Below are 26,632 nucleotides of genomic sequence, written 5' to 3' on the forward strand. Positions count from 1 at the left end.
CGGAATCTAGAGTAACACAATCGCGACCATTTCATCGAACTGGAATAGATTTTTCTGGACCGTTCATAATTAACCATCGTGCAGGACGTGGACAAAAATCATTTAAATATTACATATGCTTATTTGTGTGTTTTGTAATCAAGGCAGTACATCTTGAAGTGGTAGAAGATTTGTCAACAAAGGCATTTTTAAGTGCATTGAAACGATTTATTGCAAGTAGAGAGAAACCATTTGAGATTTATAGTGACTGCGGTACTAACTTTAAAGGTGCAGACAAAGAAATTTGCAATGTAAGCAAAATCAAGAAATTCACAAATTTTTGTCTTTAGAGGAAATAAAATGGATATTCAACCCGCCATCATCTCCCCATTTTGGTGGACTATGTGAATCGGCAGTAAAGTCAATGAAATTACATCTAAAAAGGACTGTTGGTGATACTGTGCTGACCTATCCGGAATTTCAAACCTTGATAGCGCAGGTTGAGGCTTGTCTCAACTTTAGACCATTGTGTCCAACTTCGGCTGATCCAAATGATTTAACTGCATTAACACCTGGTCATTTCCTAATAGGAACGTCTTTAACTGCCATACTTGAACCAGACCTAAATTATAGTTCCTTCAATCACATTGACAGATGGCATGTGAGACAGTTTATTTTTCAGCACTTCTGGAAAATATGGAGTCGAGAATACCTGTCTCAGCTTCAACAAAGACCTAAATGGCAAAAAAGTCAAAACAATTTAGAAGTTAATGACTTAGTCCTCATCAAAGAAGATAACCTTCCGCCTCTTAAATGTAGGTTAGGAAGAATAATTGCTGTTCATCCGGGCTCAGATCAAAGAGTCAGAGTTGATAGTATTAAAACTGGTCATGGTGTCATAAAACGACCAGTCGTGAAATTGTGTTCTCTTCCTATTCAGACTAAAAACTATGAACTGCTTCGTATATAATATTTTGTATTATTTTTCTTATGTTTATCTTTATTACAGACTAAGAAGTTTCAAAATGCTCCAACTGTTGAAATCCCCTGGGATTTCAACGAGGGCCAGGATGTTTATGTGAGTATCGTTTGCTTCATTTTATTGTTGCAAACAGCGTAAATTCCATTTGTTTTTCTTCCTTTAGTTTTGAACTTTATGTGTGGCAGCAAGATAATCGATTGATAGAATTGTGTTTGTGACAGCCATGTAGAATGGCTTACTTATTTTGTATCAATTATTTCGCATCGCTGACAAGTGTAATAAATTAAAAGTGTAGGAATACAGTCCATTTGTTGATTGATTATTGTTTGTGAAACATATTAAATTTTAAGAACACTGTATGTATTAAACATTACTTTCTTTGCACTTACGCCACATGTAATTCAATCCAGTATACAAATCACAAAATTTTTAAAAACAGCATACCTTTAGAAGTCTCGATAGCCTGTTAGAGGCTCCCATATATATTTTGATGTTTGACATAATATTTCTCTAAAAACTAGCCGCTTACTCCACCAGCCGCCTAAAATAGTTATGATAAAAACGAAAAATGTACATTATGATTTTAATGAATCCAGCTAATGTAATTTCCTAATAACATTGGCTATTTCTAATCAGATATCTCATTATTTTAATATATGTTTATTTGAATCAATCACATTAATAAGTAGATAAAAATATTCCTAAGACCTGTGTTTATTGCTTTGAAATCGTTTAGTTTGTTGCTCAATAATCTTTCCAATCAAATTTGAAAGTATCTTAGGCTTTACTGAATGGCGATACACTGGCGTTGTTTCCGAGGTGGCAAAACATTTGTTTCATAGAGTTTCATAGTTTGTTAATTAAAATTGAAATATCTTATATTTTTCCGAATGGCAATAGGCTCGTGCGCTGGAAATAAAAATGGTTTATTTTGAACAGTGTTCGCTTTCAATATTCGCTTTCAAATCGTCTATTTTGTTAATCCAAATTTTATTAAATTTTATAAAATATGAAATAAAAAATAAAACAAATTCGAAATTCAAAATTCGGTCTTCAAAGTACACACATTCGGATGGAAGACTGAAATTTTGATGGCTCTAGGTACCGTCGTCTTCTCACATTGCTAGGAACATACATTCATATTTGCAGATTCTTCATTATTTAATTTCTTTAAAAATAATACAGGGCGAAAATATTTGGTGGCAACAGTTTAAAAAATTATTTGATGCTCGTAGTGACCAAAGCAAAATCCTATTTCAAGACTAATACCCCTTTAGGTCTAATAATAAGGTTTTTGATTTATCTGGCAGTGGTAAGATATACATATATATATATATGTAAAAGTATACTTATGAGGGATGCAGTAACATCCACACAAAGAAGTGTGGGAACAAAAAATTTAGAAATCTATTGTGCTTTATACATACTTCAGTAACTAAATTTTTCTTACTCTAAAATGCTCACTAGAGTAGTAAAAATGATTAACTATTTCAAAGTCATCAAAAACAAGGGAGCAGTACTTCAAAAGGATTTAATTTTCTTTAAAAGTTTGATTTTTACTTTATGCTAATAACAGTAAGGCATAATGCTAATAACAGTACATTGATATTTATTTTATGCTAATAACAGTACATTTATAAAATCAGTATAGTATATAATTTATTAAAAGAGAAAATAAAAAATTATTTCTCCATTCAAAATTATTTCGCTTCATTAAATCTTTATTCTTAAGCATTACCGAAAAGATAGTGTTTCACATACTATGAAAAATCAGAGACAGAGAGGTCACATGAAGTAGGTCAAGTGCCATAGCATTTTATGAATTTAAATAGTTCAAACTTCACGTAAGATGAGAAATTAAGCGTAAAGAGCTGTGTGACGAGTTTGAGAGAATAGTTCTCAGTTACCAATCGTATTTGTGTAAACAGTCCTTGGACATGTGAAAGTATTATTCTAAATGTGGGTCACAGTCTAACAAAGTTAATTAATCATTGAATCTTATAATTATGCAAAAAATTAATTATATATTTAGTAAATCAAAGACTTGCTTCTAAGCCAAATACTCGATTTTTCAACTGAAAGAGAAACATACCAAACATACGCTTTTAGTGATTCGTCGCAGAATTCCGTTTCAAGACTGGGTTAGCGCCCATTTGTATTAAAAACCCTTAATATGGCGAAGATTCAAAATATTTTTTTTTTTTTTTTTTTTTTCGATTTCAAGAGTGATCAAACATAAGTTCCTTATCTTCAGCAGTAAAATGTTGCTATTCTCGAAGACAAGAAGTTTAAAAAGCGCAGAAAATAATTTTCTTTGTTCTTGATCTTTAAAAATAATATTTTTATTGAAAGTTCATCATATTAATACTGAACCTAAATTCAAGAGGCTCAAATAATTTTTATAAAAGTAACTAATAGCCATTCTCTGCTCCAACATACTGATTTTGTTACTACAAAAATATATATAAAATTCCGAGAAATAAAGATGTACTAATAATACAGTGCGAGAGACAAGCAGACAAATTAAAGAAATATTTATTGAAAGAAGGTAATTAAGATGCAAAATGTCATTCTTTTCGACGACAGAATACATTATCGACGACAGAATACATCAGCTTTCCTCTCGACTGAAAAGCATTATAATTTAAATTAACATCTATCCAATGGGCCAATATAATTAATTTGATGTGCATTTTTTACAATCATTCCTTAATTTTATCAAAATATTATTTTATCAGTTTATTTAACTTCCGTTAGAATACAACTTAAAGCTCCTTCTTTGCTCAGCAGGTATTCTACTTATCGAGCATGCAGGAGCTCTGAACAATTTCTGCTTAAAAGTGATTTTTGGTATGCAAAATAATTTCTGCAAGCGGATAATCGCTGATGTGAACGAATACACGTTATAAAGTTTTTGCTTAAGTTTGAAAATGATGTCATATTTAGTACCGTATACATGCATACACACGGTGCCGGAGCTAGGCGTTTCGCCGCCGAGTGCAATTACTTCGATTGCTAGAATCTACCGCCCACTAACTCCCTAAATTTTACAAATTTTGTTGCCCTTAAATTCTGCCGCCTGGGCGGCTGTACCTGTTGCACATGTTCTGGCGCCGGCCTTTTACAAACAAAAAAGATGGGAGGCTCTTTGTTACAATTGTTCCAAACGGCCGCTGGGTTTAGATGCGTATGATTAGTTCCTAAGATTTTTAAATTTTGTGTACACAACTGATCCATTTTTTTTTTATTTGACATACATCGTTAAATAATCTCTCCAGTATAATCTGGTAAAGGTATACCCAAAGTTAATAATTTATTATTGCCAACAGTAGAAGAAGTTGAAACATCTTAATTTATTTAAAAACTTCAATGGATTTTATTTTCTTATTACTTTCATAATATCGTTTGTTGTGTTCTTTTCTTTTTAAAGCTAAACGATCTTAATTATCTTCTTTCAATAAATCTTTCTTTAATTTATCTGCTTGTCTCTCGCCCTGTATTCTTAGTACAGCTTTATTTTTCGACATTTTATATTTATTTTTGTACAAACAAAATCAGTATGTCGCTCCTACTACCGCTCACCGTCGACTCCAACATACTTACTTATGTTATTACACTTGAATCAGGCACCAGGGTTTACACAGCCTGTATATAACGAACAGCAATTACATATCTTTTTGTAAGCATAGCATATCTTAGGTTCTTAACTGAGTAAATTTCTCGTGGGAATGATGCCTAAATAAGTCTCCGTATATTTTAGTTAGTCTGAGCGAAACGATGTCGAAACTGTAATGGTATCCAACTACAGAACTAACTGAACGCTGTTGTAACCTAAAACTCGGGAGCGCGCACTTGTGACGTCATCAAAAAATTGTGTATTTTTGCCTAATTTTGAGATTCTACTGCGGTTTAATTATAATTTCAATTCTCAAAACTCTTGTGTTTTGTAATGGTCTTCTTTAACTATTAAATAAACCATAAACGAAAATTATAGCTTTTAGGGTTATCGAGATATAAGCATTCCATTAACACATATTCTGAGTCTTAAATTTGTTTTATCCCTGAGACCGTCGTTGAGGAACTTAGTCCTACATTAAAACTTACTTAATTAAAAAATCAAATAATTAAATTGTTGTGTCTTATGTGATTACGGCAAAGCCTCGAGGGCAGGGATGCCTTCGGGGAGGTCTTTCTAAGGGAAACTGGCTGGTATACACGTTACACATGGGGAAAACGCAGCCTGCTCGTTCGAGTGATTCGAACCTCGGACAGAATTAGCAGTGTTGGCGCCTTTACCGCTGGTGGGCTCCAAATAATCAAATGCTTCAGTTTTTAAGATTTATTTTCTAAGACTTTCTTTAGCTTTTAAAATATGCCTTCGTAATTCAAACTCTTTCTGTAAACCTAAGCTCTATATTTTATTCCTCAGTAAGTGGTTCTTTCAATCTCAACTTTTCATTTTTCCTTGCAAAATCGGAAATACTCTTCTTTCTTCAATATTCTTGATACCCAAATTCTTCAGTTTAATTTTTTTCAAAAACAATGGCATCGTATTATTTAATTACACACTTAAACTGCCAAAGCTTAGTTTCTCTCTGAATTTCGTCAAAATCTGAATGAAATCATTAAGCATAGGTGTTGAAAAGCAAGCGATACGTTTCTGAACCACTCCGTGATTTTTCACGTAAAAATACCGAGTTTATTTTTTTTTTCATTTAATTAAGGCAGAGCTTTTTAATCTACCATAATCGTTAACACACGTAGATATTATTATTTACAAAACCCTCCTATCGAGAATTAAAATGTTTCCCCTTATTTTGAGGAATTTTATGATTGGAAGTAAACATGGCGGAGTAATATTAAAGGAAATAAAATCTATAGAACCATTTTTTCCGAGCATTTTGTACAATCGTCTGCTACTCAAAAATAATGAGGTTGACTTACATGAGCTATTAAACGGTTTCAAATTAATGTAGAACTTAAATGGCCCTGAATTTATTTCGTACTGGGCAATTAAATATGTAAAAACGTTTTCATTTTCACCGAGAAAGTATGCCATGAATATTGATCAGTGCCATTTTACGCAAGGGGAAATTTCAATCTTTAAAGGTCATTACGTTACACAATAATCATAGTAACCTTGGCAGACCAGACTGATAGCGTGACAAAGATATTCTCTTTGTATGGTAATTGGGAGTTTATAAAACAAACTCTCATTTCTTCGTCATTTATGTTTCTTCACTTGTATAGTAAACTGTATCATGAGCGACTGTGTTGCTGACAATCTACAAATTTTTACTTGATGTTTTCTTAATACAGTAGCTTCAAATATTATGTAAAACAAGTACCAGTATTTGGATATGGCTGCTAAAACAGTAAGATACGTTTTACATTACATTTAATAGAAAAGTTAATTTCTGTTATTTTTATAAACTGATATAATTAATTCATTACGGGTGATATAATAAAGCAAACATACACAGCTTCTGTTATTATATAACTTAGTAATTTTGGAGGGCAGTAGACTTCGTAGCACCATTTCGATTTCGCCTTCATTTTTTAAAGGGAAGAAAGGGAATAAGAACTTTTTCAGGCGACTTAAAAGACGTTACTGAGAAAAAGAAAGATAATTAAAAAAATTCTGATTTCATAAATAAATATTCTGATTTAACTCTTATTTTTAAATTCGTATTTGTTAATAATCCATCTGTTTTAATTACAGAGATCTGGAAATAAATTATATTTAACCTTAAAGCATTTAATTGCCTTTAATTAATAGATGATATGAAATAAATAATTATCTATGTATGTTACTTGAAAGTAACGTAATTATATAAGAACGTAATATTTGCATTTGTGTTAAATAATAAAACATACTAATATAAATAATACTTAAAACAGTTTTCTGCTTGTTATTTTTATTATTTAAGGTAATTGTTTTAAAACATCGAGAATTGGAAGAGAAAACATAGGGAGAATTGCATAGTTTTAACGTATTACAATGAAAATAAAATTTTGCCTTTTTTTTAACTGTTTATTACTTGTTCGAGTTCAGTTTAATAAAAGATAAAAAATTTGAAAAACTTTTCTCATAATTTTTATCTTAAATACAAAATTATATTAATTACTGTTTTTATAGTATACTCAAAAATCATACTATTTCTTTATCTTACAACAAATTGTTATTCGTAAAAATATGTGAAGATGGTTTGTAGCGTTTTACGGTAATTAAACCAACTATTTTATTATTTTTTTATCTGCATTTACACTTCTTTTTTCGTCGGCTCCCACCACGTTTCAAATTAGTTAATGAGTTTAAGAGCAAAGTCTTAAGTTCAAGACAGAGCCTTTGACAGCTATCACTGATTTCACTCTATTTCTTCTCCCTACAACTGAATTACTTAAACAGGATTTACCTTTGCTAGCCGTAATTGCTTCATAAAAGACTGGAGGCTGAGCCAAAGCTTAGCGGGCGCGCTTAACTAGATTAAGTGAATGAGTTACATAAGACAGGCGAAACCCCATTCTGAGTCTGAAAGACCCGTTGGAGTTGTGAAGAAACATATCTTTTCTTAAGGCTAACATTTCTCTGAGATGTAGCTTAGAAAAGACCTAGACCAATTCTGTACGAAAATGACAGTAAATCAGTCAAATCGAAACAGGCCGTAACGAAAAACATGAAGGTATATGAAAACTTGGGAAACAATAAAACATTTCAGTCTAACCTGAAGTAGTCCAGAGGAAAAAGTTAGCAATTTTGAGTCCGAAAAAGATAGCTATGCGTAGAAGGTGGCGGCAAGGAAACAATATGGCTGGCGTGCGAAACTAAACTGACGAGCAGAGCTTGAGAAAGGGAGAGAGGTGGTGACACGCTTTACTTAATACGTAATTATTAGTTCTGAAGAATTCTGCAAACTGCAGAGATTTGATTTTCTGTCATTGTTGTTAGGTTGTATAACTATTAGGCTGAGGAGTAAATGAAAAAGCTTTATTTTAAACCTACTTCTAAATTCATGTTACTCTACTTATCAGTTATGAGTAAAAGATAAATCAATTGACTATCTTCACAGTTCTAGGCATTAAAATTTGGAGTAGGATGGAACTGTACAAGGTTTCTCCTAATCTGTATATTATTATTTTTATATAATTTTTGCTGCTGCCAAAGCTTGGAATCTAGTTACTTTGAATTTTATCCAACATGAATTTCCTAACGCTTGAAATACATAATTATTCCCTAGTATTTTACGAACCTCATAAAGAATTTATATGAATATTTTATCAAATGTATAAAATAGTCAAATTTACTAAATATGAACACTTAATACTTTCGATAAAATATTCATATTCTATTCATGTAAAAACAAACATAAATATTTCCCACAGTTCATACAGAGGATGTAGAAATAATCTAAAAATACTTGCTTCTAATAATTATTGACTACTTCATGTTCTTTGGCTAATGAGCAACAGCTAAGGACAAAATTACGTAAATCCTTTCTGAGAAAAGAATTCAAGAATAATACCTGAAATTATTCTTAATTTTTTTACTTGGAATCATGTTCTTCTGTCTATAGATTAAAATAAAAAGACTTCTCAAATGCATTTGGTTTAAACAAGTGTTTGAAATAATTTATAAGTAATAGCAATTCTGAAACCAATATTAATGATATTCAATTAAATAATTCCGCTAATCAAGTCCGAGGAGCTGAATGAGAACCACTGAATGACACCAAACTGTGAGAGAACTCACCCAGTGTATGCAGTCTCCTTTTTTTCCCCTAAATGGGGATATTTGAAAGTTCAAGCTTTCATTCAGATCACACCTGATATCAACACCCTCAGAAATGTAGTTTTTGTTAAAAGACTGCGAACATTATCGTAGTTACTCCATGTCGCATCATGATAAGTGTGCCGGAAAAAGAATTATTTACAATATGGGATATTTGATTTTATCCTTATTTATTTTATCAACTATTTATTTTATCAAATATTTATTTTATCAAATATTTATTTTATCAAATATTTATTTATCAAATTATTTTATTTTATCAAATATGTATCCTTAATCAAATATTTATTTTATCCTTAATCAAATATCCACGCGAGGATATTTTATTAAGGATAGGGATTACCTTCACAGAGAACCTTTCAAAGGAAACTGGCTTGTATTCATGTTAGAATATGGGATAAACAGTTTCTTTTCAATGATCCCATTGCCGCGATTTGGACCCAGATTAAAATACCAGTGTTCAGCAATTTTACATCTTCAGCAGCTGGTGCACGTGTGCCTGACCAGATGGCAACAATGCTTTGCTTGTCCTGGGTGACATAAAGGGTTAAAAAGAAATAATATTTGCAACTCCGGAGCAGAAGTTCCTGACAGACAGCTGCTCTTGCAGCAGACAGGAGTAAAGTTAGGGCACTTTGCCACGATCCTGGGGAAAGATTAGTCTTTATAATTAATTTTAAAAGACGCGGGCTGCATATAAGAGATCCATCAATAGGACCAAGCTACTATCATGGCGAAAACACTGAACAGAATGGCAGTTCTACACTACAAGTCGTAGTGTATATATTCAGCATTATATTCAAGCAAGATTGGCCTAGTACAGGAACCCCAGAACAAGATGCTATTAGAAGTGGGAGCTAATATCCTTTCACAGTACCCACCGCTAATTAATTGTTTCCAAAAAAATCTAAGGACTTAAGTAGTTACTTTTAAGACCGTAGAAACCCTGGTAAAGTGATGGCGCAACAGCTGTTGCACCGATAGCTGCCACAATAGCTTCCATGTGCGGTGGTGCTCTATTCAGTATAAAAGTTACCTGATGCAGCAAATGCATCTGCCATCTGCCAAGTTGTAGAATGACAAAACTAGTCATCATAATAATGATACTTTTGTGTGGTAAGAATACAGGTGTATGATCCCGTTAGAGTAATGTTCTAAAAAACCTCCGCTGATGAAATCTGTTGAGCTCAAAGTCGGGTGCTCAAATTTGAGAACTGTGAGTGTTAAGCCCTATTTAAGTGATAATGTCCTCCATCTTCTCACAGAATTCTCCACGGCTAAACATCATTGACCTCTAAGCAGGCGCTAAAGCAAATGACAGCCTTTTATCATTATCGTTGTGTTATAATTCGTGACACGGCTTATCTTGTATGGGTAGAAATTAAAATCTTTCCGCAAGATTTTCTATACAGTTGAAAGATTCAAATCCAACTGTCTACTCCTACCGGAAATGGTCCTATGAAAACCGTCAACAATTCCAGTCGTGGCATCAGTAAATGTCTGTTCTGACACTAATTTCCGCCCTATACCAAACCGAATTGCTAAGGATCCCGTTTCTTCAAACTTCTGAATCATGCTTTTTAATGCGGTTAATTGATAGCGAGCATTTACGTAGGTTGTTACGACTTCTAAACTCGCAAAGATCGGCGGTTGCGTCTAATTGATAAAGGTAAAACTACTTCACAAGTAACGCGCAGTGAATTAAAGTGAGATGCATGTTGAACCCATTTAACATTAGTATTGTCCTTCGGTGGTTTTCCCTTATCTTTATATATTGAATTACTGACGCTGCTGTCGTTTACATAACCAAGCATTTGCATTTACAAATTTTCAGTTATGTGCACTAGAACAGCGCCACACTTCCCCCTACCGGCAATTTTCGGGGAAATATTTTTCTTTTCACGGAAACTTTTTTTTACCCATCCCCCCTTTCTCTTATGAGACACAGCGAAGTTTTATATATTCTGAGAAGAATACATTATCATCACTGTCATTTTTACATGCAGCATTATCGTTGCTTAATTCAAAATACAAATATTTGCAATGTTTCAAACTACCTTCGTCCTCCTATTGTTTCATGGCGTTGACACTGAACATAGCATGACTTTAGTTCTCTTTTAACAACATAAACCGTAAGTGTGATACAATCTCATTTTTCATCAAATTCCGCGAAAAATATATTTTAAAAGTACCTTTTGCTCTGATTAAAGATTTATCACTATTCTTTTCAAACTTGTAATCTAACATTTCTTTTCTCGCTCTTTTTTAATATTTCAAAAGAACTAATTCACTGTGTAAAATATTCCCTATTTTCTCTAAGGAATTCATTATTTTTTTCAAAATAGTAATCTGTTTAAAAGATGTTGATGCAATTAAAACTTTAGCAAATTTCAAATCAGGGACAAAAACCCTTCGTTCCTTCTCTAAGCGTGATAGACTTGAATTCAACAATTAATGCAGGGTATCTCATAATTCATGTTATAACATTTAAGGGATAATAAGTGGTATCATAGTGATAAATACGGTTTAAAAGTACAGCATCATAAATTATTATATTAAGAGATATTAAAGCGGAAAATTTAGTAACGCCACTTATTTCTTTTCGCTTTGGATCAAAAAACCATATGCCAGCTACACATGCTAATTGTATGTCAGCTAATATTGTTGAATTCTTCTTTGTACCATTTAAAGGCATTTTTGAAGATAAATTAACATTAGCAGAATATAATATTTTACTTTATAGGAACGATTTATAGATGATTCTTAACACATCACTTTGCTGAAACACAACCTGCTTTGGCTGTCGCTTATTAAAAAAATTCATTTCACATCTATTTGTTGAAATGACAAAATATCTGCCCTGCTTTTCAGCGAGATTCCCAGTAAAATGAGTACATATCCTAAAATTTAGTGTTGGAACAATTTTTTCTTACTGCGCTGTGAGTTTGTTATTAAACTATGAAAATGCTTTTTCTGCTTTTAATGAAAATTTTAAAATGTTTCATCAACGATGTAAAGCACTGCCCATCCAACTTATTCAAAAGCAGAGCTATCTTCATCCATTAAAATAACACCTTCATAAAAAGGTATCAACAAAGAGGATGTCAAGGCACATGCATGAGCGTAAACGTCTTCGAAACTTAAATTTCAAGCAGTTATTCACAAAACACATCAACCGAACACTCGCAAACTAATATTTACAGTAAATGGGGAAAACATAAAAACTCGTAGAGGAAATTAAACACTTAGAAGTAGTAATCGACAGCAAATTTTCATAGATTTCCCACCTTAATCAGCTGAAGAGAAAAATCTTATCTCATTGCCACAGAATTCCACAGAATGCAGGGCTCTAAATGAGGTTTTAAATCAGCAGCTGAAAAAATTATATAGCACCATAATACAAAATTTTTTTTTTTTTCATGTAGGCAGCATCAGCTTGGCCAAGTCCTATGGCAGAAAAGAAAAGGATGCTCGTTATTAGTATTCAACGAACCCTTTATTCTCAATATACCAAGAACTTACAGAATTACTTCTACCTTCATATTGTAAATTTTAATAGGTGTAACACCTCTGCATATCAAAGTACAAGTAAATCCTTTCTTATGAAGTAAATCCTTTCTTATGAAAAGGAAAGAACACAGAAGAAACATCATCAAAATAATAAATGTACGAATATGGAAGCAAATATAGACACAGATTTATGTCACGCCTGATGAAGAGTTTTTCCATCTGAAGAAAAACTCAATTGCGGCAACGATCCCCCCTGCCTTGTTCAGGTCTTTTGCTCGCATTAGAAGCACATTAATTTATTTGCTTCCAATTACAAGATCTCTGATATGCCACATTCTATGTAAGCACTCATCATAGCAAACATCGCATTGTCATAAGTACAACAGCTTCACATATGGCTATGAATGTTCAAGCATTAATGCTATGGAGAAGTATTGAAATTTAACAAAAAAATATTTAATTGACAGAAAGCTGCAGGCGAAGGGCAGCACCTATTGATCCCACGATAAAGCACTGGTGCTTTCACCTGCTATGAACTATCTGTAATTATTTCTTGAAAATATATTTGTTTTCTTTATTTTATGCTTTGATTTCCCGTCTCGAACTATTTTGTGTACAACTGTTTACATGTTGGAATAGTCTGCAAACTGGTGCAATACTCTACATTTGTATAAGCTCGGAAAACTTTCTATCAAGTGAACATAATGCCATAAAAATTTCGGTTTTAATATATTTACAGTGAAATGACATTTTGAAGAACTCTAACCAGAGTTTCACAAACTATGGTAGATTGTTTTTGGAGATACAATTTTTATATAAAAAAATTAAATGGATGTTAAGTGGCGCCTCTTTTGGTATATATTACTATTTTTTAATATTTATTTATGCGGATAAAATTTTAAAAACTTTGAAAACATCTGCTGCAAACGATTTGCTCCTATAATTTCGAAACTTTGTTAACGCTGATGCATGATACCTTTTGGAGGAAACCAAATAGTTCTTCTTCGAATTGTATTATGGATGCGTTTCTTCTATTGCATTATAGACGTGGATAAGTTTGTTCATTTCCTGACTCACCAAATCTTGTATTCTTGGTTCAAATTTAAACTTAACTGTACTATTTCTTTTAAGAACTTTCATTGTGCTTTGCGTAACATGCAAATTGATTAATTAATTAATTAATTAAACAGTATTGAAATTAGCATTAAATATGTTAATTTCTAAAATACCTTTCACATTACAAAAAATCACTTCTGTTTCTAGTCGGATAGTGTAGTAGATGGGTCTATCACCTGAGAGTGGAATCTAAAAACTTCGTCTCAGTCGGCTGGATAGCATTTTTGTTGTTGTTACTTATGCTTACTTGTCTATCCCTCACTCCTTCCACTAAACCACATCAGAGATCGTCCGGGTCGCCTCATATTCAGAGTGCCATCATTCCAAGTAGCACAGTAACGTCGTAACGACGTTGCAAACTCCTCGCGGATATCGTTGCAAAAACGTTACAATATGTCGTGTTTAAGACGCCCAGATGTCCGCGAACGTCCACTGTTTCGCAACCGTTGCATAGTTTTTATTACGTCTTTGTAGATGAGGGTTTTGTCACATAGATGTCGTTATTGCGTCTTTCGCCTGTGATATTTTGGTTGTGAAAGCATCGTATCACAACGTCTTAAAGACGCCTAAATGTTTGCAAAATTCCCCCTTTTTGCAACAGTTGTGAAAATGTCGTTATTCTGACCTTGTGTTACATATTGATTTATGCAGAAAAATAAGTTAATATATTAATTATAATTAATATATTAATTAATATATTTTAATTATAATTAATATATTTTAAAATACAAAATACAATACAATATTTTAAATTTTTGTATTCCTTGTATTTTTCAAAAGTTTAAATATTTTGTCATTTCCTGAAAACCAGAAGATAATACATTTTTTTTTCTTTTTAGACTAAATATGCATAATTAATAATAGCCTTAATTATTTTCAGTACTTTAAACTCTATTTTTTAAATAACTTAAATTCGAAGTTACGATTATTTACGATTTCATCATTTTTTTCCTTAGTGTGAGTAATTATGAAAGGGGTTTATTATAAATATATAATATTAATAGTAGGTTTTAAGTAAATAAAACTCAATTAGACATAAATAAAAGTAAAGATATATATGTGAGTAAAGAAAAGAGCGTTTCTGATAACAGCATTATCACATTTATTTCTGTTAAATCTCAGAGACATTGAAAATTGCCCCTGTCATGATAAATCAGGAAGCGGTTCTTAAGGTAACATATTTAGTATTTTACCTGAACTCAGGTCTAAATAAATTTATTCGCGTTTCACAGTAAAAAATATAACCATTAACTTCTATATCTCCAAGATATGCAAATGAAAGACAGTATAAATTAGTTAATAAATGTGATTAAAAATATACCTAAATCTAATAACTTCCCATATTCATATCTAAAACGAAATAATAACCTAACAAACAACATACATGACAGGCACTATTTAAGAAAAAACATGAACTAGTAGTGTTTGAATGTATAAATAGCATAAGGAAGGTAACAGAACTAAAATTTCCAATTAATAAAAAAATATTTGTGTTTTTTAAATAGAAAGCAATTAAAAGTGCAATAATTATGGATTGCAATATTTACTAGTAATGCTGATGGTTCTTAACACCATTTCTTTCGATCATATGTTAATGCAATTGCTTATTTTTAGTTTCTACATTTTAGAATAGTGGTAAATTACAATGATTATTTCATGCACTTTTTATAATTAATAACTTTCCTTTTTGTTATAGTACAGAAGTAATTGAAATCATATAGTATAAGATAGTAAGTTAAGTACGTTAAAGTAAGCTCTTCGTTAAATAGCACACGATGAATCTTTTTGTTTCCATTTATTATGAATTTCTTCATTATCCCAAGCACATAAAAAGTAAGCGAAGAAAATAGAATATACTTAAATTTAATAAAAAATAAAACCTAACTTCCAACATTCATTTATTGAGATAATCTAATAAACATACATAAAGGCAATATTTAAAAAAACGAGAATTACACAGTGTTTGGAAGAATACATACCAAACGAAAAGTAATAAAACTGCAATTTGCAATCAATAAAAATATTTAGTGTTTTTTAATATTACACAATTAAATATCACATAATTATAGATTACAATATTTCATAGAAATGCTAATGTTTCCTTAACACTAGTTTTTCGATCATATATTTCATACACTGTTTAAAATCATTAAGCTTTTCTTCATACTGTACAAAAGACAATATACTATAGAATGTGCATTATTATTAATTTTAATAATTAATTAATTGCTTATATTATACATATATCTAATTCATCTTCATCAGTCATATTAAATACTGATACCAGTCCAATAATTTCTTTGTATTTTGAAAATAATGAACATACCATAACAGCTTGAATTATTGTTGCTTCTGTATTGATCGCATTTTAAGCATAACCAGAAAGTGGCTTACCGTATGTTATTTTTGGTTTTATATGAATTAATTCTGAAAGCCAGCTTTTCAATATGAACACAATAATCGATTAATATGAATGATATGCGATATAGCACTTAGGACGTTATAACCGAAGCACAAAGCTAGTAAGTTTATGCAAATATTGCACCGCTGGAATCACAGCAATTGGAGACAGACACTATTTCCACAGAGACACTATTTCATGAACCACAGAGACACTATTTCACGAACACTATATTCCACACACCCCAGAGACACTATTTCGCGAACACTAGATTCACAATAGCAGATATTAACACACAAAATAAGCACAAATTCAGCATTCTCCCGATAATTTCCCCCGCTGAAGGCAGTTGAAGTAAATAGATAGAGAACAATGAGAAGATTCACAATGAGTTCTTTGATTGACAGTGCATTACATTTACTTTTAATATAAGCAATATTATTTATATCAGCCATTGCTTGATTCAATTTCAAACATGAAGTAAGTCTTTTCAAACGGCTTACAGATGGCATCTTTACCCAATGACTTGAAAGAACTGCTAGAATCTGAATTAATTGCGCAGTTGTTCATATTTAGCAGCTAGCCAAAGCGCACAAATCTCGAGATGTTCGTTTATATAAGCATCCAGTAAATAATGTACAGGTCTGCTTCTCCTTCCGCCATATATATTGGACAGCCGTGAATTCGTTCTTACTTCAAAAATAAGAAATAAAATCATATTTCAATAGTGAAATAGTTGCTAACACGTGATTCGCATTGATTTCGGAAATATGATTTTTTTAGTATATAAAATGCATAACTTAATAACTTACTTTATAGATTAGTTTCATTTTTAAATATTTTGCTATAATATTTATAAAAATATTTTAAGTATTAATTATTTTAACAAAATTTTAAACAATTATTTAGCACGTATTTTTAGTACTAATTAAATTTAATAAATCAAAAGTATTTATATTAAATTTACATTTCATTAGATGAATCTGTCTTAGATTAATATATTTAGATGAAATAAAGTAATGAAACATTGCAAAGTAAATCTTATGCGGACTTCAGATTCTTGAAAGGGCACATTTAGTCTCTTTTCATTCTTAAAATAATGCTGATGAACTAAAAAAAAAAAATGCTAAAATGACTACGTCTAAAAGCGGTCATATCATAACGTTTCAGCGACGTCGACAAATTGCCAAGATGCAACGGCAAATATTTTGCTTCTTCGCAACGTTATAAAGACGTTGTAAAAGTTACCACGCCCACTTTGCAACCTCTCGGACCAGTTTGCAACGTCGTGTGCTACTTGGGATGCAGTACCAACACTATACATTTACAAACATCCATGCCTTCTCCGGGATTCGAACCTGGGCCCTTCGGCACGGCAGTCAGCGACGCTAATTACTATACCAGTTGGGAGGCGAATAGCATTTTTAAATGATTTTACTGCAGAATAATTTGTGATACAAATAATTTTTTCAGGATCTGGGAAGTGACACATGATCATTTTTAAGAACTTACAATGGTAACACGAGAAAAATTTTTCAAGGAGATATGTAACAATTGATCGGAATATACATGTTTGAATTGCGTGAGTCAATTTAAGTGCGGTTCCCTCTTTTTCTTAATAAATATACTGAAAAAAATAATGGAAGATTTATAGCAATTTAGAAACTATATAACATGCAAATCTAGGGGAAAGACTATACTATTATAAATATATTATGAACGCATAAAATATACACCAATAATATTGCTATTGTATTATTAAAAATGCAACGATATTTTCATATTTGCAGATACTTTTTTTTTTATATATTACCTTTCCTTTTTTGAAATGTGCATACAACATTTACAGTAATTTATATCCTCAAAGAAAATAATGATATAATTATTGACAGGCAGACGATTATGTAAACAGAAACACATATATGCATAATGCAATGCACGCTATCTTGCGAACTTTTCCCTAAAATATTTATTTTTTTCAAGTTTATATTTGTACGAATATAAGTTATAAAGAGTACAATAGCATGCAAAGTTATCAAAATCGCAATAGCAATCTTATATTTAGCGTACATATATTAAAACACTCAATCAATTTCCGGGGCAGCTAAAGGTCCCTTCTCATCAGGAGAACGAAATTACTAGAGAGGGGAAAAAAGAAGAAAAATAAAGCATCGGCAAAAGAGTCTCAGAAACGCGTGGTCGTAACCGGATTTTAAATCAGAGTTACACTGGCCGCCTACTTTTACTAAGTCAGGCTATCTGATCAAACATCTAACACACAGACTAAAACGCAAAAAAATCAGCGAAGTCAAAAATAAATAAATAAATAAATAAAAAAGGGAGCGGGGGGGAACTGCACTTTCACGCACCAAGTCTGAACCTCGAATCAATGAGAAAAAATCGATGATTTTTTGACTTTGCTGATTTTTTTGGGTTTTAGTCTATGTGTTATATGTTTGATCAGATAGCTCGGCTCAGTAAAAGTAGGCGGCCAGTGTAACTGTGATTCAGAATCCAGTTACGACCACGTGCAGTGCTGATAACGACTACGTGTTTCTGAGACTCCTTTGCCGATGCTTTATTTTTCTTCTTTCCCCCCTTTCTAGTAATTTCGTTCTCCTGATGAGGAGGAGGGACCTTTAGCAACTTCGAAATCGATTGAGTGTTTTAATATATGTACGCTAAATACAAGGTTGTTATTGCGATTTTGATTGTCACATTGGCGTGTCTCTCTTCCATTCTATGCAAAGTTATGTTTCAGTCCATTTTATAATGTTATCAGTAGCTTAAAACTATTAACAGTGAAATTCTTTTGGAGGAAAAATTATCCGTCAATTTGCAACTGCAAGATATTATTGAAATCTTTAACCACACATATTTCAGTGTCAAACTGTATATTAGATATTTAAAATATGAGACGGGATTACATAATCTATTTTTATACTTCTTTTGATGTGTTCAATACGTGCAGAAAAAAATAGATATGGCATTATTTTTACATGAAATGTTATTACGATACTATCGTTTGATAATTAACATGAAATGTAAAAAAAAGGCTTGTAGGATTCTCCAGTGTGTAATTCTAAGTTACAGTTTTGAAGCCCGCAGCGGCCGAGCGGTAATGTCGCTGAACACTGGTAGTTCGGTCCGAGGTTCGAATCCCGCGAACGGGCTGGCTGCATGAGTGTTTTCGTGGTTTTCCCCATGTGTAACGTGTATACGAGCCACTTTCCCTTAAAAAGGTCCTCCACGAAGGCATCCCTCCCTTAAGGAAGATAGCCCTCGAGTGCTTTGCCGTAATCTAATAAACCAAACTAAGTTACAGTTAAAAGTGAAGAATCCTAAGAACAAGTAAGCAAATAATCGCTTAAGTTATTTAACCGCGAAGTTCAATAGTAAACTTGGGAAGGATTAAAAGACCCTTTATTATTCAAATAAGATTTAATAGAACTCCGTCTTGGAGTCGTACAATAAAGCCAAAACTTGGGCGTGAACTTCAGAGACTACCAATCAAACTAAACTAACCTTAACTAAAGAGATACAGCCAAAGCTATCAAGATTCTAACAGAGTTGGCCCCTTAAAGCTAATTGACTGCGAAGCTATCAAGGGTCTAAAGTACGGCCGAGCATAATAATAGCTTACGAGAGAGTAGATTAAAAAGGCGGACGGTTGCAGCCAGAATATTTGGTATCTCTCTCCCTAAGACAGTAGAACTTCGCGGTTAAATACCTCTCTTCCTCATTAGCATTCAGACGTGATTCTAAAACTACGTTCTGGCCGGAAGTGGTAAGTTGAAATTAAGAATCGATAGGAAAGGAAGTTTAACTCAATTTAACTGTTAATAAAATTAACATAATCCTTACATAACTCCCGACCAGACTTTAAATAGTCGTAAGCCAAAGGTCTTCAAACCACCTTGATTAAAAAATTTAAAATCTAAAAACTTTCTAACGTTAAACTATACACTTCTAACTCTTTCATTAACTAGATTCACTTAAACTTCTGTTGTTACGGCCTAGTTTACAACAAATCTAAAGCTAGACTAAAACTATAAAATTTTACAATTTTCATCTGTTTCTCGACAAACATCAACTTCTTCTTTTAATCTATAAGTTATTCTGCTCTTTTAGTCTTGGACCTTCCATATCTGGAAGGAAACAATATTAGTACTAGACTTTACAAAGATTTCCGTCTTCCTTACAATTACTCCTCTATTGCCTCATTTGGCCCTCATACACTTTCATTCATATTTAAACTTCTGTTTCCCCCGTGCTCTCCAGAAATTGTTCTGAAATGTAGTTATGTTGTGTTACCGCGAACAAAACTACCGCTACACAACATCTAACTTTATTAAATTTGACATACTAGAATTCACATGACTCCCTACGCGCCAACACTTTCCTAATGTGCTAAGCGAAAGCTTAAATTTACTTTAAAGTTTTATCTGGAGAGCTTTAACATTAAACAGACACACATATATATTTTCTAAAACATTCACTTCTTTCGCAAATTCATTTGCACGTCGGCCAAAATTTACCTTTTGTGCAAGTTTAAATTTATGACACTTTAACACAAACATTTAACCATTTCGGTTGATCTTTACAATATGGTAACTGGTAGTTTGGCGACATTTTGGAGGCGATAAAGGTTACTACCTGGGACTTTGGTAATAATGTGAGCAGTACTCAGTTCCGATTACACATTATTTTGTGTGGGGGAAATGAGAGATCATGGGATATGTCATGTGATATTAATGGACGAATTACGGTTCTTTAATCGGAAAAGGGAGGAATTTGGACAAGTATCTGTGTATGTATATTATTTTGTATTAAGCTTCATTGTGTGTTGTGTGAAGTAGGGTTGAATAATTTTGGGATTGTATGCGCTGTCTAAAGTGAATTGTAGATGTGATAAAGAGAATTTTTCTTTTATCAAATTCTATCAAATTCGGAAAAAAAATCGTTCAGTAATTTTGTTGAATCCATAATAAAAGTGCATCCACCATGTAAGGAAGATTCGGAAGAAGATTAGGTTAGTTAGACTTTGTTAAGAATGTGAGTAGTATTCAGTTCTGATTACGCATTATTTTGTGTGAGGGAAATGAGAGATCATGGGATATGTCATGTGATATTAATGGACGAATTACTGTTCTTTAATCGGGAAAAAATCTGGCAATTTTGTATTTGGCTTTATTCTGTGTTGTGTGAAATAGTGTTTGTGAATTTTTGGATCCCATGGCCGTAACTAAAGTGAATTCGAAATGGGTATTTAGTGGTATTGAAAAGGATAGTAATAAATGTTTTTTAAGGTTGTGCGAGAGAGAAATAAAGATGTTTTATTATGTTATTTATTTTACCTGGTATCTTGCTTTGAAAGATAAGTATGATTTTTAAAGATTCTGAAACAGAAGGAAGAAAAGTGTATCCGCCACGTAATCAAGATTCTGAAGAAGATTAGGTAAGTTAGTATTTTGAATTATTTGAGGATATTATTTTTATGCATTGTTGTAAATGTAAGGTGGAAAGGAATTTGGTATTATTGGGAAAATTGTTATTAGCAATGATTTAGTTTAAAGTAATTAGGATTGTAAGGTAATTTTTATTAATTTAATGTATGTGCTCATTTATATTTTAAGTAGTGTTTTTGAATTTAATTATATTTTAATGAAATGATAGTTATTTTGTGAATTTTATGTTTGTAGGAATTTGGTATACGTTTAAGTTGAAATAAACGTGCATGGAAATAATTTAAATATTTGATATTAAGTATTTGTAACGCTTGCGGTATGGATTCGTTGGTGACGTGTATAATGTAATAGATGATTTAGAGGTAAAAGTTTTTGGATATTCTATTTATTTTATATGTGGAAATGTTGATATTTGTAAAGGGTAAATACTTTTTCGCGATCATGTAATTTCATATATGTTCTTTTTACCGGGTTTAAAGATTGAGAAAATTGTCATGTATTTTCGTGAAATTTTTTTAATTTATGAGAAAAAAGCAGTGTACATGGATATAGTGAAGAGTGTGCGCAATGCCATTTTTGTGCAATTCTGGGATGTTTTTTTAAGTAAAAATAAGTCGACGTGTACATGGTTTAGTGATATTTTAATGAAATGATAGTTATTTTGTGAATTTTATGCTTGTAGGAATTTGGTATACGTTTAAGTTGAAATAAACGTGCATGGAAATAATTTAAATATTTGATACTAAGTATTTGTAATGCTTGCGGTATGAATTCGTTGGTGACGTGTATAATGTAATAGATGATTTAGAGGTAAAAGTTTTTGGATATTTTATTTATTTTATATGTGGAAATGTTCATATTTGTAAAGGGTAAATACTTTTTCGCGATCAGGTAATTTCATATATGTTCTTTTTACCGGGTTTAAAGATTGAGAAAATTGTCATGTATTTTCGTGAAATTTTTGTAATTTATGAGAAAAAAGCAGTGTACATGGATATAGTGAAGAGTGTGCGCAATGCCATTTTTGTGCAATTCTGGGATGTTTTTTTAAGTAAAAATAAATCGGCGTGTATATGGTTTATGTGTATGTGTTATTTTGAAAAATGCGTAAGGAGGATGGTATTGTGCAGTTTTTCCTAATTTTGCAGTGAATATTTGTCATGATTAAGCAGTTTTGTTTGATAAAATTTCTAGCATAAGTGTAATTCGGCTAGTAGATTGTTGGAAGAAGTGTTCAGGAGATAAAAAGAAAAGAAACATGTCTTTACTTCGTGAAGACAAAATGGCGGCGGGGGAAAAAAATAGAGGGTTGCTGTAGGAGAGTTTGTCGCCAAATTTTTGCCAAAAAATCGCCAAGTTACCATAATGTAAAGATCAACCAACATTTCTACTTTAAACATAAATATTTTCAGATATTTACACATCACTTTTAAATTCACTTTACATCAAGAGTCATAGTTGCTTAATTACAATTTACCACCTTTTCACGAAATCTTACAGATATCACTATACAAAGAGTCTTTCCGACTAAAAGACATTCACAATTGAATTCTCGCCACTAGCGAGTTCTTAACAAAAATATTTACTGCTACTAGCTTCTCGCCAAATTGCGAACATAAAAATCTATGATTACAAGCTATTTACAACTAAGTTCTCGCTATTTGCGATTTAACTTTTCTAAAAATCTTTAGCAACTTAGAACAAGGTGATATAATTTGAATCTGTTTTCAAAGTAAAATAAGCAAAGAAATTTTCACTTATCTTTTTCTGTACTCCTCCATTCTGATCTGGCAGAATTGTTCAAATGTAGGATACCTCATGACCTCCAACCTTTTTCTGGAACTTTGATGCTCCATGCCGTTTGTTTCACTCCTTTTCCTCTTCTGTCCTTTTTGTGTACGAATGTCGGATTGTTCCGGGACGGCTGCGGGTTTTGGAACTTTAGTCTCCTTTTGAGCTCTGGTGGGGCCATTCGTCCTTCACGGTCTTTGAACTTGCGCTTGGACCTTCTAACTTCTTGGTCAGGCACGGTTGTATCGGCTGGTCTTTTATCTCTTTTCGTCCTCAATTCTGGACCTCCTTAGGCATCCCTTGTAGTTGTTGCCGCTGGGAAACGTGGCTTGCGTCTTGTTGATTCCATCCGTCGTTGAAATTGCTGTTTCGCTGGAGCCTCTTCAGCAGGCCTCACTCACTCTCTTAGCTGGCGTCGTTCGGTTCTGGCTCGTTGGTCTGTCGGCATTATCTTTCTCCGTTTTTGTGCGCCTGGACCTTTTCCGGGTTGGATACGCTTGGTCGGTGAATGATCTGTCTGTTTCCTTTTTTGTGTTGGGGAACTCCAGCTGGTCTTTTGAGCTGGCGAAATTCTTTCCTCCCTTTCAGGATCCTGTAATAAATCCTGTAAAATTTGAGGAACTACTCTGATATGCGCCCTCAAGTCGCCAAATTTCGCGCCAAACATTTTTGGCGAGAAACTTTACGCTGCCATATTACTATCTAAATTTTTTGTCTATATTTCGAACTTTAAGCCTAAAATGTCTCCAAAAACGCGGTTTTCGCACATGCAAAAACTACGTTTTAAACACACGATTTAAGCTAAAAATCCAAAAAAAAAAAAAAAAAAAAATAGATAGCAAAAACGTAAAGTTTCTAACCAAAATATTTGACAAGAATCTATGTACACAGCGACATGTTTTAACTTAAAAAAACATCTACGAATGGCACAATGTAGGCAACGAATGAATCTACGAACTACGCACACCTCGCTTTAATAAATTAACATAACCCGTAACAGGGGACGTGCGGTCTGACGGACCTCGCCACATGTTCCTCCCATCACCCCTTTTGCATGCTTTGTCCAAGTGAATGGATTCTTCCCCTAGCTTCACGTTTCGTGACCTTCTTTCTGACCCCTTCTTATCGGAATGCTTTGGCAAGTGTATCTGTTGAAATTCTTCTAGAGCGGTCTGTGAGACCTCACCTCCCTTTCAGTGTTACAATTTTCGGCAGTAGTGAACACATGGCTCTGAAGTTAGGTTCGCGGAGATTCATTTATCCTTCTGATCCACGTTATGCAGAAGAACTGAAAAAATTCTAGACGAAGTTGGAAGTGATTTTAGTGAAGAAGATGACTGTGAAGAAAATTTCTGCGAAAAAAAAAAGGCGAGCAGTGGTTTTGATGTCATCATTGCATCATTCGATAGAAACAGACTCGGAAACACAGAAACCTGAAATAACTGGTTTTTATAACAGAACCAAAGGTGGTGTTGATGCTTTAGATGAAAAATGTACTGTCCATTCCTGTAGTAGGAGAACAACGCGTTGGCCTATGGCTCTTTTCTACCGGTTAGTAGATATAAGTACAGTAAACGCATACATTTTGCACCAAGGTTATAACCAAAACCCTGTTATGACCCGAATGGTGTTTTCGAAAGAATTAGCGAGAGAATTAGTCCAACCACTAGTACACACGAGAGGGAAAAATCCAAGAATAAATCGAGAATTGCGCCTGACGATAAAGCGGATTTTAGGAAAAGAAGCTGAGTCTAAGGATGTGAAGCGGTGCACAAAAGAAGCAAAATTAAAATCAAGGAAAACATGTCGTCTGTGCCCCCCAAGCAAGAAAAGAAAGACAGTATATTTATGTTTATCTTGCCAAGACCCTGTTTGTTTGGAATGCACGCAAAAGTTATACAATGAATATGCTAAAGAAGACGAAAACTAAATTGTTTACTATCAGAAAATCAGTGAGATACTGATATTTTAGGTACTGTCAAAATTTTTCTGTAGTGTGCTACATACAATTTTCTGCGGTTAAAATTTGCTTTAAATATTAACTAATATAGATAAAATAGTTAATTCAAAATAGATGCATTCTTATTTTTAGTTTTATAGAATTTAGTGCAGCATATGATTTTCATCGAAAAATTTGAGGCTATGGGGAAATTTTCTGGGAAAAATTTAATTTAACTTCAAAGTGTAAAAACATATTTTCTTTTCAGAGTAAAATGTTCAAAGAACATCTAAGTGAAATATGATGATATTTTAATTAAACGATTTTTAAAAATTTATTATAATGCGCGGTCTCTGAGACCGCACGTCCCCTGTTATGTTCAACTTTTTCCCCTCCCCTGTTACGGGATAACAACAATAAATTTCAAAGAATACCATGTACACAACATCCTGTTTAAACTTTAAAAAAAATCTACGAATTGCACAATTTAGGCAAGGAAGAAATCTACGAACTACGCACACCTCGCTTTAATAAATTAACATAACAACAATAAATTTCAAAGAATACCATGTACACAGCATGCTGTTTAAACTTAAAAAAACATCTACGAATTGCACAATTTAGACAAGGAACGAATCTACGATCTACGCACACCTCGCTTTAATAAAATAACATAATAACAATAAATTTCAAAGAATACCATGTACACAGCATCCTGTTTCAAAATCAACAATAACGACAGAAATTCATACTAAAGAACCAATGAACATAACATTCTACAAAATAAGAACAAGAATAAAATAAAATGCACTTACCATGAATTAATGCTTTTTCGAGCAGCAAAAATACCAATTTCATACCGCCTTTAACATGCCGCCACGTAATCACTATCGTGACAGCCAGACACACTCCAGAAAATTCATACTATGGTTCAGAAATAAATGAAATCACAAATCCCTACTTCTATCATGCACAGCCATTAAAAATAATCTCCCAGACCCTCTTTCCACACCTCCAAATACCCACTATCCCTCAACAGGATGGCCACAATGATATTTCCTTTTGCCGAACTTCAATTCAACAACTTCCACCATTTTATCTTTCCCTCCCATCTTCTCAGACACAGACGCTCCAGCGAAAGATTGTTGAACTTCAACAGGGTTGTCATAGAACACGCAATCGCGCCAAAAACCAGCGCAGAACACATATATCCATATTTGGTGAAATTAGGGCGTATATCAGAGTTGTACCGAATTTGAATATCATTAGGGCTGTAGTAAGGCTTTATTTGGTCAATATTTGCAAGCAGTTGTAGGCCATTTTCGGCTTTTAAATAAAAAGCGGCTTCCCGTATTCTCTCAACTATGTACGGGCCTTCAAACCTGGGCTCGAACTTCGCAACCCCTGTTTCGGGTGCGGATGATAATGAGTGTTTCAACTTGAGTACTTTCTGGCCCACTTTATATTCCATTTCCCTTCTATTTCTATCATAATAAAGTTTTTGCTTCTGCCTTGCTGCATCAAAGTTCTTAATTGCTTCATCGATAATTCTCTGTATGTCTTTTAACTTGACTTCTTCTTGCCTTTGCTGCACAAAGAAAGAACAGCTTATCCAAATGCGTCAGAATTTTTCTTCCTAAAAATAACTCCGCGGGGG

General features: G+C 32.8%; 1 protein-coding gene across 4 annotated transcripts in view; it reads left to right on the forward strand.

Moving 5' to 3' along the window:
* The first annotated feature begins 6,148 nt into the window (after positions 1 to 6,148).
* Positions 6,149 to 26,632, forward strand: part of LOC118199228 (flavin-containing monooxygenase 5-like) — a 62,848-nt gene continuing 42,364 nt past the window's right edge. Inside the window, exon 1 of one of the 4 annotated variants that reach the window (XM_085818751.1) lies at positions 6,149 to 6,336. In XM_085818751.1, coding sequence (XP_085674877.1) covers positions 6,322 to 6,336 — 15 coding nt within the window. In that variant the 5' untranslated portion in view covers positions 6,149 to 6,321. Of the gene's footprint in view, positions 6,337 to 21,001; positions 21,236 to 26,632 lie in introns of those variants that run through there. The other 3 variants (XM_085818750.1, XM_085818752.1, XM_085818753.1) reach the window with 3 other exon arrangements.

The sequence above is a fragment of the Stegodyphus dumicola genome, chromosome 6 (assembly GCF_044657685.1).
Source record: "Stegodyphus dumicola isolate Sdum_Otavi_A_Nest chromosome 6, ASM4465768v1".
NCBI classification, from domain to species: Eukaryota; Metazoa; Arthropoda; class Arachnida; order Araneae; family Eresidae; genus Stegodyphus; species Stegodyphus dumicola.